General features: G+C 34.9%; 1 protein-coding gene across 1 annotated transcript in view; it reads left to right on the forward strand.

Moving 5' to 3' along the window:
- The window catches only part of TMEM232 (transmembrane protein 232), a 240137-nt gene that overhangs the window by 19881 nt on the left and 203794 nt on the right, over positions 1 to 16462 (forward strand). The window contains exons 3-4 of the mRNA XM_036887007.2: positions 5378 to 5513; positions 15507 to 15618. Coding sequence (XP_036742902.2) covers positions 5395 to 5513; positions 15507 to 15618 — 231 coding nt within the window. The 5' untranslated portion in view covers positions 5378 to 5394. The remainder of the gene's footprint in view (positions 1 to 5377; positions 5514 to 15506; positions 15619 to 16462) is intronic.

The following is a 16462-nucleotide window of genomic DNA, read 5'->3' on the forward strand; positions in this document are numbered from 1 at the left end:
CAACATTCGAAAATCAATCAACATCACCTATCACATCAACAAAAAGAGCAACAAAAACCACATGATCATCTCCATAGATGTTGAGAAAGCATTCAACAAAATTCAACATCCATTCATGGTAAAAAACTCTCAACAAAATGGGTATACAAGGCAAGTATCTCAACATAATAAAGGCCATATATGAAAAACCACAGAAAACATCATATTTAACAGAGAGAATCTGAAAGCTTTTCATCTAAGATAAGGAACTAGACAGGGATGCCCACTCTCCCCACTTTTATTCAACATAGTACTGGAGGTCCAAGCCACGGCAATCAGCCAAAACAAAGAAATAAAAGGCATCCAGATTGACAAGGAAGAAGTCAAACTGTCACTGTTTGCAGATGACATGATACTGTACGTAAAAAACCCTAAAGACTCCACTTCAAAATTACTAGAACTAATATCTGAATTCTGCAAATTTGCAGTATACAAAATTAATACACAGAAATCTGTTGCTTTCCTATACACTAATGATGAACTAGCAGAAAGAGAAATCAGGAAAACCATTCCATTCACAGTTGCATCAAAAAGAATAAAATACATAGGAATAAACCTAACCAAGGAAGTGAAAGACATATACCCTGAAAACTACAAGACACTCTTATGAGAAATTAGAGAGGACAATAAACAAATGGAAATCCATCCCATGCTTTTTGTAGGAAGAATTAATATCGTCAAAATGGCCATCCTGCCTAATGCAATCTACAGATGCAATGCAATCCCTATCAAAATACAAAGAACATTCTTCAATGAACTGGAACTAAAGTTCTAAAATTCATATGAAACTACAAAAGACTCCAAATAGCCATAGCAATCCTGAGAAGGAAGAATAAAGTAGGGGAGATCTTGTTTCCCAACTTCAAGCTCTACTACAGAGCCACAGCAATCAAGACAATCTGGTACTGGCACAAGAACAGACCCACAGACCAGTGGAACAGAATAGAATCCAGATATTAACCGAAACATATACTATCAATTAATATATGATAAAGGGCCATGAATATACAATGGGGAAATGACAGCCTCTTCAACAACCGGTGTTGGCAAAACTGGACAGCTACATGTAAGAGAATGAAACTGGATCATTGTCTAACCCCATACACAAAAGTAAATTCGAAATGGATCAAAGACCTGAATGTAAGTCCTGAAACCATAAAACTCTTAGAAAAAAACATAGGCAAAAATCTCTTGGACATAAATATGAGTGACTTCTTCATGAACATATCTTCCTGGGAAGGGAAGCAAAAGCAGAAATGAACAAGTGGGACTATATCAAGCTGAAAAGCTTCTGTACAGCAAAGGACACCATCAATAGAACAAAAAGTCATCCTACAGTATGGGAAAATATTTTCATAAATGACATATCCGATAAGGGGTTGACATGCAAAATATATAAAGAACTCATGCACCTCAACAAACAAAAAGCATATAATCCAATTAAAAAATGGCCAGAGGATCTGAACAGACACTTCTCCAAAGAAGAAATTCAGATGACCAACAGACACATGAAAAGATGCTTCACATTGCTAATCATCAGAGAAATGCAAATTAAAACAATGAGGTATCACCTCACACCAGTTTGGATGGCCAACATCCAAAAGACTAACAACAAATGTTGGCGAGGATGTAGAGAATGGGGAACCCTCTTACACTGCTGGTGGGAATGTAAATTAGTTCAGCCATTGTGGAAAGCAGTATGGAGGTTCCTCAAAAAACTAAAAATAGAAATACCATTTGACCCAGGAATTCCACTCCTAGGAATTTACTCTAGGAATGCAGGAGCCCAGTTTGAAAAAGACATATGCACCCCTATGTTTATCGCAGCACTATTTACAATAGCCAAGAAATGGAAGCAAACTAAGTGTCCATCAGTAGATGAATGGATAAAGAAGAGGTGGTCCATATACACAATGGAATATTATTCAGCCATAAGAAGAAAACAAATCCTACCACTTGCAACAACATGGATGGAGCTAGAGGGTATTATGCTCATTGAAATAAGCCAGGCAGAGAAAGATAAGTATGAAATGATGTCACTGATCTGTGGAGCATAAGAACAAAGCAAAAACTGAAGAAGCAAAACAGCAGCAGACTCACAGAACCCAGGAATGTACTAACAGTTACCAAAGGGAAAGGGACTCGGGAGGGTGGGTGGGAAGGGAGGGATAAGGGGGAAAAATGGGCATTACAATTAGTACATATAATGTAGGTGGGGGTGGGGGACATGAGGAAGGCAGTACAACACAGAGAAGATAGGTAGTGATTCTATAACATCTTACTATCCTGATGGACAGTGACTGTAATGGGGTATGTGGTGGGGACTTGATAATGGGGAGCGTCTAGTAACCATAATGTTGCTCATGTAATTGTACATTAATGATAACAAAATAAAAAATAAAAATAAATAAAAATAAAAAATACCATATTGCCTAAAGGTATGTAAGCAGTAGCCTAGGAACAGGACAGTTACATCATCAGGTGGTTTAAGTCTAGTGAGGATCCTGGTCATAGGAACATCAACTTCCCTACACTTCCCAGGAATGGATGGGTACAAAATGTCAAATTGCTGTAAAAGTTTCTATATCTTTAATCTCTATTTCTTGCTAACCTTGGGAGTACTTATTTTGGTAGTAACTGTGCTTAACCAACCTAGTTTATAAACCACTAAATTTTAAGGGTATTGTGATATTCAAGAGAGACAATATGACTCCCTAATGTACTTGTTAGAATTTCTTTTGACTAAGTAAAAGAAACAGTAACCAAATAATCTCAGGTTCCCTAAAAGAAAGGATGAATATCTTCAGAAATGTTTTACATAGAAATGGTAGAATTAAACCCTCAATTGGGTAAATAAACAAAGAAAATAAGGTTAAAAATCTCTTCAACTCCCCACAAAATACCTCTGTGGGGAAATTGGGTTCCTATGGCCAGGATCCTCACTGAACTTAAAACACCCGAACTGCTTCCACACCTTTAGGCAGTAAGTTGTTACTGCACTATACAGAGAGATCAGCCCAGTATTCTGGGTGGAGACAGACGCTAGTGCTCGACCTCCCGCCAGGAGAACAAGCCGGGTAATAAACCCTTTCAACCCAAAGAACGTTTGCTGTCATTTTCTTTGGTCACATTGTTTCCACAGCGAACTTGCTGGGGGTGGGGGTGGGGTGGGGGTGGGGGTGGGGTGGGGGTGTGAAACCCATTGGCAAGACAGGAAGTCTTACCAACAGCGTTTTGTGCTTGCATGTTGAGTAGATGGTGCAAATACTATTAGCAACAGATGTGAGGAATCTTTGGGTGACAGGCTCAGTGATCAAGAACGAATTTCTAAAATAATTATTCTCCAGCTTCTTCAAACCTCAAAAAATATGTCTAATCATAATCAATCCTGAGTACTGTATCAGAAAATAGCTAAAAGCTCTATGTCATATGCCTACCATACACACACACACAAAGCCAGTTTGCCTTTAATTCAGTTTCCCTTCAATTATTTTTCTCCCTAGATGGCCTATACTTTTACTTTCTATTCATTAAATGTTTTCAATTAATTTATCTAAGAGTATGTCTGACTCAAATTTGCATTTCTAAACTCTATTTCTGAAATATGTAATGTTTTATGAATGGTGCATTTCTTTTTGACTTCTTTTAAAGATTTTGTCTTAGGAAACAGCTTACCTCCATAATTTCATATGACTCAGTAAATGTCAAATTTGTGACATTTATTGCTGCATTTATCAAATTAACTCTTGAATATTCTTACATCTTTATTATTGTTCTGTGCATACTTTATCATGCATTCATTAATAATTGTTTGTAGTTGTTTACCTGAGTGCCTTTTAAGGCAGAAAATCCAATGTGATGTTGTTAACTATTAGAAAAAATAAACTCTTGAATATGTTACTCCTGCTTGGGAATAACTTGTATTTTATTTGAAAGTTAGGCCCACTCTGAATGACGTCTGTGTATAGCCAGTACAGATGCTGACCTAAAAGTACATTTGCTTTACATTCTAATGGATCTAGGTAATTAGAAGCTGACTTTGCTAAACTGATAGCAGCAGATAACAGTGTTTTGTGGTTGTAATCCATCTTGTGCTGGACATTTTCCCATTGTCCTTCTATATCCACTTTCCACCTTTCCCCTCTTGCCTATGCCTTTGCAGGCTTCTAGTTTGGTTTAGCTAATGGGAAGCGCAGGCAGGTAGTTGATTGGAGTGGAGTACAGAAGAGAGTGAGATCAAAGTTCCAGTTCTCCAGGCTCCCTCTGAGTAGGCAGCCTCAGATTGGTTGCATCTCTTAACCAAAGGTCAAAGATTCTTTAGTAAACACTACTCTCCTGGAGCTATTCTTTCTGGGTTTTTTTTTTGGTCAGTCCTGAGAGGGTAATGTTTCATTGCTTCTTGTAAACCCCTGAGAATCAGCAGCATCTTAGGTTTATTCTGTTTCATTTTTTAAATTTGAATAATTCTTGCCCACATCTTTGGAAAGCATCTCTATTCAGTCACCACATTTGGGTGTGCCATCTACTTCCTGACTGACATAATGATCAATTTTAAAAGTTAGCTAACTGAAAAATGAAATGCAAAATAATTCAATGTAAATCTGACTAACCATTTTATTACTTCATTTTTCTATTTAAATACTCGTTGAAACATGTATAGTATGTCCTGGTTTTGGTCTTCCATTCACAAAATGTGCTCAGACATACTTCAAAAGGAAAATAAATCTGAATATGAGGGCAGGTGAAGAAAGCATAATCTAAACGGCAAAAAGGCAGGAGACATACAAAGAAAGTTACAAGTAACCTTAAAAAACAGAAAGCATAGCAATCTATGCTTTATATAAAGCTTTCTACAAGCACTTACATAAAGCACCTACTATATGCCAGGCTCTATTCTGAGCAACTTACATATACTGACCTATTTCTTACAGTAACTCTGTAAAAAGGTATTGTGCCCATTGTACAAGTGAGAAACTGATGAACAGAGCAGTTAAGTAAATCAGTTAGTCTGGTTCTATTCTCTTAACCACTGTTCCATGCTGTTCTTCCAATGATTTTGCTGATAGTACTGCTAAAGCATAATAAAGCTAACTGTCATGTGAAAGGATAAGTTTATAAGAGTAACATAATAGGAAGAACATGCATTTTTTATTCAGACTTGGGTTTTACTTCTAAGTTGGTAGTTAAATCTAAATTCTTCCATAATATAATTTGGTTCTTAAGGCTGAGTTTCCTTCTTGCCACTCTTTTTCCCATAGTCATGAATTTGCATGAAATGTGTTGTTTGGTACTGTGAGTGCATTTGTATTCTAATATAAAATTTAATATTTCTCTTTAGGTTTATGATGAGTGATTATGTCTGTCAACACATCACCTGTGATTGATCAATTTGGAGTCACATCTTCCTCTTGCCATGAAAAACTCTTGAGGTTTAATTTTCAAAGTATAAAGAAAAGAAAGAATAATTCATTAATGTAAGTTTGAAATAATTTTCATATCACTAAAGTAGCAGACCCATATGTCTTGTAGATTTTAGAAAGTACAGAAAATTGTGCACAAAAAAGTCACCCATAGTTCTACAATTCAGGATAAACATGATAAGACTTAGCTATTTTTTAAATAAATAGCTTCATTATTTGTAATAGTCATATAATTCTAAAATTTTAAATTCTATACTTTTTGTGCAAAGTAGGCATTTTTTTCTTGAATCATATATGTCTTTTAAGTTGCTATGATAATCCTTTAAATGCCTAAGAGAAAGTATTTAGTAACTGCTGTATTATGAAGCATTTTATTTTTTCTATGTCTTTTGCTATGTTAAGACACAATAGAATGGTTTTCCGCATTTCAAATTATTGCCATAATTATAGTTGGGATGGCATGTGATCAAAGAGCTTCAAGATTATCTGTTAATCTATTTTTATTAAGGAAAAATGTTTGAAATAAAAGACTTGTAAGTTTTATTATGTATTCTATTATTCTCTTTATTTTTAAGTTCTTAAAAATGTCCTAAAGTCACACACAATTTTTAAATTATCAACAAACTTTGATCTGGTATCTTCATTTTATAAACTTTATCCCAAGGAAGTAATTTTATCATATAAAAGTCTTGAAAATTTATATAATCATTATATTTTCTAAGTTCATTCAGGGTGTTGAGTGTAGCTCTATAACTTCATTGTTGATTTGTTCATTCCATTGGCCCATTTCATAAATTCATTCATCTATATTGCCCATTTCAATTATTTTCTGTTTCTAGTTATTATGAAAAGTGTTTCTATGAACATTCTAGTACAAGCATCCTAGCACATATCCTAAGGTACATACCTTGGAATGGAATCATTGGATCACGGGATATATACCATTTAGTGAAAAGACTTGCTAATTATCAGTCTTTTGTTAGGAAATCTGTCTCCACTACAAGATCATGTAGATATCCTTATACATTATTTCCTAAAAATCTTATTGTTTTGTCTTTCATGTAGTTGACAGGGAAATGACTTTTTGTTATTGGTGTTAAGAACAGGTCTAATGTCCCTTTTTAATGTACATATCCAATTGCTCAACACCATGTACCAAAAAAAAAATATCCTCCTCTACTATATCTCTAGTATAACTATTGAATAAATCAAGTGTCTGCATATAATAGGTATGTTTCTGGGCCCCCCCTCCTATTTCATTGGCCTATTTATCTCTTTCTGTAACAACACAACACTGCCTTAATTACTGTCATTTAGTAATAACATCGTATAGTCAGAATTTTCCAAATTTGTTCTTCTTCAGTGATTACTGAATATTATTTTTAGAAATATGCTTGCCATATTTCTTTCAAAAACTTGTTGGGATTGTTCACTGGACTTTTTTTTGAATCTATAGATAATTTGAGGGGAATTGCTATCTTTATCTTAATAAGAATTCCAACCCATGAACCAGGTATTCCTCCACTTAGTTATTTGTAAATTTTCTCAATAGAATGTTAATGCTTTTTTGCCCCACAGATTGCTGTCTATGTTTTGTTAGATTTATTCCTATAAATTTGTTAGTATTTCATATTTTTGATACTTTTATTTTATGCATACACTTAAAAAAATAGATTATTTCTAGGCATTGCCAGAATAGAAAATACAATTGTTTTTTATACACTGACTTTACATATAGACATGTTGCTGAATTCTCTGTTGCTTTTCTCAGTCTTGTTAAAATGAACACCTAAACACTCATTACTAAGTATGATTGTTTTCAACTCTCATCCATCATTTTAATTCTATTTTGTCCTTTTTTTTTAACTCCACTAGACTTCATTACTATTTTAAGCAGTTAATGCTCCTTTGTATTTTATTTATTGTTTATCACTTTCCTTGCTTTTCATTCCTTTTTGCTTCTTAGATCTTATTTTTCTTTTGCCAGGCATACACCTTTTAAAATTTACCTTCATGAGATCTTTTGTTGAGCAAAATCTCAATTTTTGTTAGTCTGAATATATTTTTTATATTATTTAAAATTTTAAATATTCTTATTCTTGAAAGAAACATAAAACAGAATCACCTTTGGTCTGCTACCGCTTTTATTCTTTCTTCCCGAGAACATTAACATCATTGGTAACAGCTCCTGTTATTGGTGTTGAGAAATTAGGTGAAATTTTGATGCTATTTCTTTAATCTGTTTCCCACCACTTCGGGACTTTCAAAATTTTCTTATTGTCTTGTATTTTCTATAGTTTTATTATGATATGTCAGAATGTAATTAAAATTTATTCTACTTGGATTTCTTGGGCCTTTTGAATCTGTGGACTGTGTTTTTCATAACTCCTGAAGAATTATCCTGTTCTGTTTATTCAGATATTACCTTGAAAACCCACTTTCTCTTTTTTCTCCCTCTGGGACTTTTGATTAAATGTATGTTAGATCCTCTCATTGTGCATTTCACATCTTTTACTCTTTTGTGTCTATTTTCCATTTTTCCCCTTTTTACTGTATTTTGAATAATTTATTCTAGAATGTGATCTGTTTTCTATGTGACTAATTCTCATTACCAGATTTATTCACTGAATTTTAAAAACTATATCTTACATTTCTAGTAATTCACTTATTTTTCTTCAACTGTTTTATGTGGACTTATAGTTTCTGATTGCCTCCAGATACTTTTAAACATATTGTGAAATAAGTATGATGGTTTTATAATCTGTATTTGATTATTCCAATGACTGGGGACTTGGTAAGTTCGTATTTTTTGTTGTTCTCATTTATGTCATATCATTTCATTTTCCACTTGTCCTTGGGGAAAAAAAATGTTTCTGCATGTTTTGTGAGGACCAGGGGAAATACGTCATCCTCCAGGGACTCTGCATTTGCTTCTCTGCCAGGCACCTGTGAATGCTACCAGTCTGGGGCAACAAAAATTAAATTCACTGCCTGAATCTTCTTGACCAACTATTTTTATTTGCCTGGGGTGTAAATCTGTGTTCAGGCATCTTCTAAGATACACACACACAGACACACACACACACACACACACATTTTTTCTTTCCTTGTCTGCTGAGCACCAAGGAATCCTTGTCTATGGCTCCCTGAATGGGGAGAAGGGATTGGAATTAGTTCCAATTGCTCTTACCTCAGATATTTAGTTAGACATTGTAGAAGGAGTCTCCTAAAAGAGTCTCCTAAATTTCTCAACACCAATAACAGAAGCTGTTATCAATGATATCAATGTGTTTGGGAAGAAAGAATAAAAGTGGTAACAGACCAAAGATGATTCCATATTCAGTTTTGAGTTTCTTTCACGAATAAGAATAAATTAAAATATAAATTAAAAATTTAAATAATATAAAAATATCTGTAAACTAACAAAAATGTCAAGATTTCCTGCATCTTGAAAATCGTGACTTTTTCTTACTGTGATGCCACTTAGAAAACACACTTAGTCTTGTCTCTGTGGAAGCTTGTATTAAGGGAAACCAGAGTTTGTCCCTGGAATCAGCTGTTTGAGATGAAGCAAAGGCCTATCTTACATGAAGGAATATCACTTTTTAAAAATGTTGTATGAATTGTCATATGCCTCATACTGTATTTACTTCACATATCTTCCTTAGAAACATGAGTCTTGGGAGGCTCAGTGTGAGTTCTGTTAGAGACACAAGTAGAACTCCATGTATTTCCTTCAGGTAAGGTACTGATGTCCACACATTTCTGGACCAAAGAGAAAAATCACACAATCTTTCAATGGATTACTGGTTCAGAGTGAGATATTTTGTCACTATTTTCTTTTATGACTAAGATTATTTTATTGTATATAGTCTGTTTTGCCTTTTCTATTTCATCTCAGAGATGGGAAAGACCAAAAGATTTTGAAGATTTACATCAAATATACACATTTATGTTAACTGACTGGAAAAAGTTAAAAGGGAGTTGTAGTCTTGTATTAGGAAGATTTAGCCAAGCTATTAGATTATTTTATATCTTCCTTACAGAAGCTGCTTGAATGCTTTTTATATCTGGGAAGCTATAGTCTTCAAAGCTTCCAGAAATGTTAATAAGCCTGAAATTTTTCCTTTTAATGAATTTAACACTTGTTTAGTAAAACATATCCTACAAATATCTGCTCTAAATATTCTAAATAATACTATTGCTTTTGATATGTATACATTTACAATACAGTATAGCTCTGTAGTGTGGGCTGTGTGTGTTGGCAGCAAGAAGGAACTTTTCCTATTTATACGTTCATCATTTGATTATTCAATCAATAGTCTTTGTTTATCATTTATCTGAGTTATTATATGCCTTAAGTGAAAATCCAATGGTTAAGACTTTGCTGTCAGGTCTGTTCATTTTAGCCTGAGACATCTGTATTTGTAGCATTTAGATTGGCTACAGATGATTTAGCCAAAAATATGGTTATTTACTAGCTAGAAGGCTATAAAGAGGATGAAAACATTCAATTATATATTACAATGTAGTTTCCTTTAGGATATATTACCCCAAATGAGAGATCAGTAGCTACTGATGAGAATATCTGTACAAAGTAGTCAGACAGTTTTACAAGATCTTAGAAACCACAATCCTCTTGTATGTGGGCTTATACCACTGTCTTGGCCCAAGTCTCTAGAGGCATAATATGAGAAGAGGATTAAGATTCCAGTACTTTATTTGAGGTATTCAAGGTCACTTCAGTGAAGGTGGGAAAAAAAGGAAAATGAGGCAAGAAACCTTGGTATATTCCCACTTGGGGCACTAAATCAGAACTTCTCACAGACAGAGCAGAGACATGTCCATACTTGACATATGGGATTTATCAAGACAAGTTACAAGAAGTTATATCTCCTAGTAAACCTTAGAATGGAGAAATGAGCAGGGTTATTCTTGTCTCTTCCCTCCTGTCTACATTTTCTTTGGTCAAGATATACCCCATTTGTACTACTTCATCCATACTTCTAGTTATGTCATCCAGCTCTTGGCTACTCCACATGTGGAAGGGGACAGCAACTCAGTGTTTGGGCCATGGAAGTCAGTCATGTGTCACATGAATCGGCGACTCTGTAAGATGTTTTTGGCCAATACAGCAATAATCATGAAGACCTTGCAAGCTCTGTGTGCTTTTGTTTTGGGGAATGTTTCCAGACATCAGAATTTTTCTTATCCCTAAACTCAACTCTGTATCAATGATTCAGTAGTGAAACTATTCTCTTAAAGATCTCCACTGACTTTCTAAATATTAACTTTCTATATTTCTGTGGGTGTGCATTTTTGGTCATAGTCTTCATCTTCATTGTATTCTTCTTTGACATCTCAGTCTAGGATTGCTTATTTGCATGGAATGGGCACACAATTGAATTAACTCAAGCAAAGAAAAAGATAATGGAAGGATATAAGTGTTGTCTTGTGGAACGTAAGAGAAGAAGGTATAGCCAGACCTACTGAATTCATTCATTCAGTACTATTTTCTCTAACTGAGAGGAGATAAAATGGTCAACTTGACAGATATGGTCTGCATCTACATTTGACTATAAATTCCAAAGGATAGGGCCTCTGGCTAAACATCAGTAAATCATCCAACATATCTTGACCAGGGGCTCCCATGGTGAACAAGTAGCTTTCTGATCTGGAGTAATTCATCATCTTGCATGACATCTCAGCAAAAGCCACCTTTTGGCTCTATGTGACCTTTCAGCTCTAACATCAACTAATTAAAGTATCAGCTAATTATCTAAAACCCTTGGAGAGAGGATTAGATTGGCTCAGCTTGAGTCAGATGTCCACTGTGACCCAGTCAGCTACGGTGATGGGTGTGGAGTCATATGGTACTATACAGAAGTTAGACCCACTGGTTCAACAGACTGTGAGTAGTGAACAATTCTCAGAGAAGCAGTTTTCACCCCAAATTGTACACATATTTGAATTCATTGTAGTACTTTTGTGAGTCTCCTTTTATCATATATACTCTTTCTTCTTTCCCTTTTGCCTCTTAACTGTGGGATTTGTGTAAAGTTCTCTCTTCTTTTTCTTCTCAGTGTTCTTTCTCTTGAAATTTCATGGCTTTGAGTATCACTGGTACGTAGATGAGTCTGAAATCTTTTATTTCCATGCTTTATCTACTTCCTAATGCCTACCTCACAAATCCATTTGGATTTTAGAGCTCTCCACTTAGATGTCTTACAGATAAATCACAGTTGGTCGTCCAGAATGGCCCAGGTCCTCTGCCCAAATTCCTCCATCTAATTGTCATGATGTCAGCTTGTTACTACTAATCATGTGGGCTCAAAACCTTGAGATTATATGTATGTCCACTCTCATAACTTCTTTTCTCACATCCTACTAGTCATCAAGCTCTACTGATTTAGCCTCCACCCAACCTCTCACATTCATTTATTCTTGCTCATTTTTATTGCCCAAACTGAAGTTCAAACCTTTATTACTTCTTACCTAAATTGTTGAAATAACTGGCCAACTGTTTATCAACAGTCACTACTCTAAACAATTCCACATATGACTTTCAGTTTAGTTATCCTAAACTAAAGCTGTAATCTCACCACTCTTCTGCACAGTAATTCCCTTTTATTTAACAATAAAACTCAAAAGTCTGTGTATAATATAGAATGAGTGTCCCCTACAACTAGGAAAATCTAAAATAACCATGACATTTAAACAAAAAGTTTATTTCTCTGACTGTAGTTAGTGCAGAGTTGGTAGGGGATCTGGGGCCTAGATTCTGCCTATCTAGTTGCCCTGCTGCACATGGCCTACACTGAAGACCATCTCATGTTTCATCATGGCTGCTGAAGCTCCAGCTATCAGAGTCATACTTCATGAAGCAGAACAGAGGAAAGGCAGAAGAAGGGCAGTGTCCTTTTTTAGGAGACTTCCCAGAACTACTCTCTGAATTTTACTTACATTTTACTGGCTGAAGCCTAGGCATGTGGGCATACCTAACTGCAAAAGACAAATTTTTAGTAAGAGAACGAGAAGTACAGACACTGATGTAGGCAGATATAAGTCTCTGCCACAGACTGCCATTCAATGCCAATTATGTTTGTTCTCAACCTAGCATTTCCATCTTCATTTCCTACCTTGATTTTAAGCATTCTGTCACTCTACAGTAGGTTAAAATTCTTCACTTTTTTTCTTTGTTCTTATTTGTACTAGACAATGCAGTTACCTAAGTTAGGGTAAATTTGAAGCAACTATAAAAAAAGACCTGTAAATTTCAGTGGCTTTAGTAAGATAGAGGTGTATTTGTCTGACATGTAAATTTAGTGGGTCTAGGCTGATTGTGTAGCTCTGCTTTTGGGGTGAGTGAGGGGCCCTCATTTTCTCACTGGGTGTTGTATTTAGCTGCCTAATCAAAGCTGATTTCAGCACTATATTTGTGTTCCAGTCCACTGGAAGGAGAAAAATCTATCATTCCAGGGAAAGTGATACATCTTTAAATTAAAATAATCTAAAACTTACATATATTACATCTGCTCACATCCCCCTGGCTTGGCCATGTGGCCCTACCCAGCTTCCAGGAAGACTGGGAAACCCAGGCACTAGCTGGGTGATCAGGTTTCAGAAAAAAGCAGAGAAAGAATTTTGAAAGGACAAGTGCTGTTCTGTCACATTCCAATTCCTCTCTGTACTTCAAGGTACAGCTCAAGTGCCATTTCTGCAGAGAAGCTCTTCCTGAATCTTTAAACAGAAACAGTGATGCTAATAACTAACAGTTATCTGGCACTGAATATATGCCAAGAACTTGACTGTGTGTTCTGATTTAGTGCTTTTCAGAATTTTACAAGATTTTGTCATTTCCACAGATGGAAAATTATAGGTCACACAGATTGTTTAAGTAAAGATTATAGGACTAGGAAGGATTAGAATCATGATCTTTACTGAAATCCCACAGGCTTTTATTTCCTATTTTAGTATTTCTCCTTTATGTTACCTCACTTCCCTCCTAGACTGGAAAGTTTCTGGGACCAAACCTGACAGCTCTTCTAGCCCCCATTGTGTCTAGTGAAGTATTCTGTATGCAGGAGGCTTACCTTCAATATTTACTGAACTAATGAATGATTAGCTTAAGAATTTGTGAATTTAAAGATAAGGTAAATAGTCAGTTTGAATTGGGTATGCATGCAATCAGGAGAATTTAGTATATATATTTTTGTATGTAAAATTATCATGGTCTTTATTCACTACCTGTTCCACAGATTATTCTTCTACAATTATAGTGGATTACATTTATGTTTGAAGATTTTGTAATGTGTGAAGAAATTGGAATGTGTGAAGCTAACTGTACTTTCTTTCAAATGCCTGTATTTGCTCTCTTTCAAGTGGCCTGTTGCTTCTCCTTATGTGTTTTGTATATTATTAAATAATAACTTGTATAACAACCTCAGTTCATTTGTGATAGGCTAGAAATGGTTAAAAAACTTATATTTATTTCCCATTAAATATTTATTGACATGAGCTGTGGGGCACCAATTAAGGGACTCTATCTATACAGAAAGCTGAAAAGCATGAGCTTTCCATATTCTCAATGATTCATTACAGGTCACAATTCATATTGAAAAATAATTGACAAAACAAATTATTTTAAAAATGTATTTTAAGCATAGAAATTGAATTAGATGTTTCATCCTGAATTTTATTTTGCTTTAGAAATAAAATGATGTAGATGTATTTTTCTCAGAGCCTATAAGCTGAGATAAAGTATCTAATTTTAGAAGATGTATTTTTAAGTCTGTATTTGAAACCCTGGATATTGTGTATGTGTTTGGTGTGTCTGTGGGATGTCTACCTCTCCTCTAAATAGCCTGTGAGTTCTGGTCCTGGCCACCTAATCTTATCATCAGTTTCTCCTCTGTCTTTTACCTTCTCCTCTTTCTCCTCTCAGAGGTCTCTCTCTCGAAATATAACCTGTTTGCTTAATGCAAAGTAGCGTGTTCTCCTGATGCTCTCTTCCGCACTGTCTTCACGGTGCTTACTTCTCCAGAAATCTTGTTCATTTATTTATTTTCGTGTTTTTATTGTGCATCTATTCTCCCCCAACAGAGTATACATTCCACGAGGAAAGGGACTGCACATCAGTTTTAGATTCACTTCTGTTTTATGTCCTCTTGCCTAGAAGTGTGCTTGATTCACAGTGGGTACTCAACTAATACAGAATGATTCAATAAATTAATAAATGACTGATACGCTCTATCTGGAAGTGTTTTTTTTAATATTTTTACCTTATACCTTATATTCCTTGTCTGTTAACACTACTTTTTAAAAATACTCTTTATTATTTAGAATAGATTTAGATATAAATCTTTACTCTTTATACTTATATTGCTGTAATCCTGATCAAGCCCCCATTACTTCTCATCCAGGCATATGTGTGTCCCTCCCCTGCTACATCCCACATCCCCACACCAGCGCTGGACACAGCATCAGCATGATCCTGTTCAAACTTAGGTGAACTCATATTGCTTGTCTTATTAAAACCCTGAAATAGCTTCCATTTCATCCAGAGTGACACTTGTCACCTTTCTGGCTTTACTACATACATCTTTTCTCTCCTGCTCCCTTTACTCTAGCCGCAGTTGGACTGAATCCACTTGCATGGAGGGAATAGAGGTTTAGCTTGGATTGAACCAACAGTGGCATATATGAGGAGATAAATCCATGTTCAACATAATTAAAGCTGTGCTGGATATTGCCTATGAAGAAGGCATGTACCAACATGACTTTTGGCAACCATTTCAGAAACTTTTTTTCAGAGGCTACAGAGTTCTATGACATCATGAAAATTATGTTTCTCAATCCAACAGTATGATAAGATCAATACAGGAGATGTGTACATTTATTTTTTTTATTTTATTGATTTTGTGTGTGTGAAACATTCTTATTAAGGTAAAGTAATTGTTTTAGAAAATAGCTACACTTAGCCACTGAAAATTGACTAAGTAGAATTTGTAACTGATAGTTAAAATTACCGAATTTATTTTGGTTTAGGCCATCATTTTCAATCACAAAGGAATTCATCTTGAGATTCAACCAAACAAAAAACCCAAAAGAGGAGGAAAAATTATTGGACCTAGCTAGAAAAAACATTCTCAGATGTAAGGTAATTAATACTACACTACTTGATTACTTACTACTGTAAACTTTCTCTTCTAGTTGGTGGATGATTACATGTTCAAAATACTGAAGGAAAAAATAAAAACACACCTTTCTTTGATTATAAGTAGATACAGTTAAAATATTAATACAAATTAAAGTTAAAGATTATAGTGAAATAATTCAATGTTAAATGGCTTTTTGGGTGAAGATTCTCCATAAATTATTGGGGAATGTAGCTGTTGACACTAGTTCAAGAGCCCATGACAAAATATCTATGGCTGGAAAGTAAAATTTTGATTATGAAAATTCCACTTTTTCCTAAAAACAAGTTAACTGGGATGTGACATATCCCAAAGAGGAAAGAAAGCTCATTATACATGTACAGCATACTCTGTTCTTTCTCTAACAAATTATTCACCAAACTACGCACTTGTAAAAAATACGTTCTTTAGGAGAATACCATTAATTCCCACATTTTTAAACATATCAAAACAGAACAGAAAGTGAAAGAAGCCCTTGTTTTGCCTTTCCTACATTAGTGTGTTTAAGTTTGACAGAGAAATAATGTACATAGGATTTTGCTTTAATACCGAGTAATTCATGAAATAAAAGTTGCGCAAAACCGGAGCATAAATTAAGCTTTTCTGTTGTGGTGGTGGTGATTTCCCAATATTTTGGTTCATGGTTGCTCATACATTTAAATTTTTTTTTAATCCGTGAAAAAATTTGAATAGAAGAAGGAATATACTTTTGATAAGTATGCATGCTGATAGGTGCTAGCAGGTACATTCATCTGTGAACTTCTCTCCAAATTGGCCAGCTGATCCCTGAGACAGCCCCAGGAGTGG

This window comes from Manis pentadactyla, chromosome 2, assembly GCF_030020395.1.
Source record: "Manis pentadactyla isolate mManPen7 chromosome 2, mManPen7.hap1, whole genome shotgun sequence".
In the NCBI taxonomy this organism is placed as follows: domain Eukaryota; kingdom Metazoa; phylum Chordata; class Mammalia; order Pholidota; family Manidae; genus Manis; species Manis pentadactyla.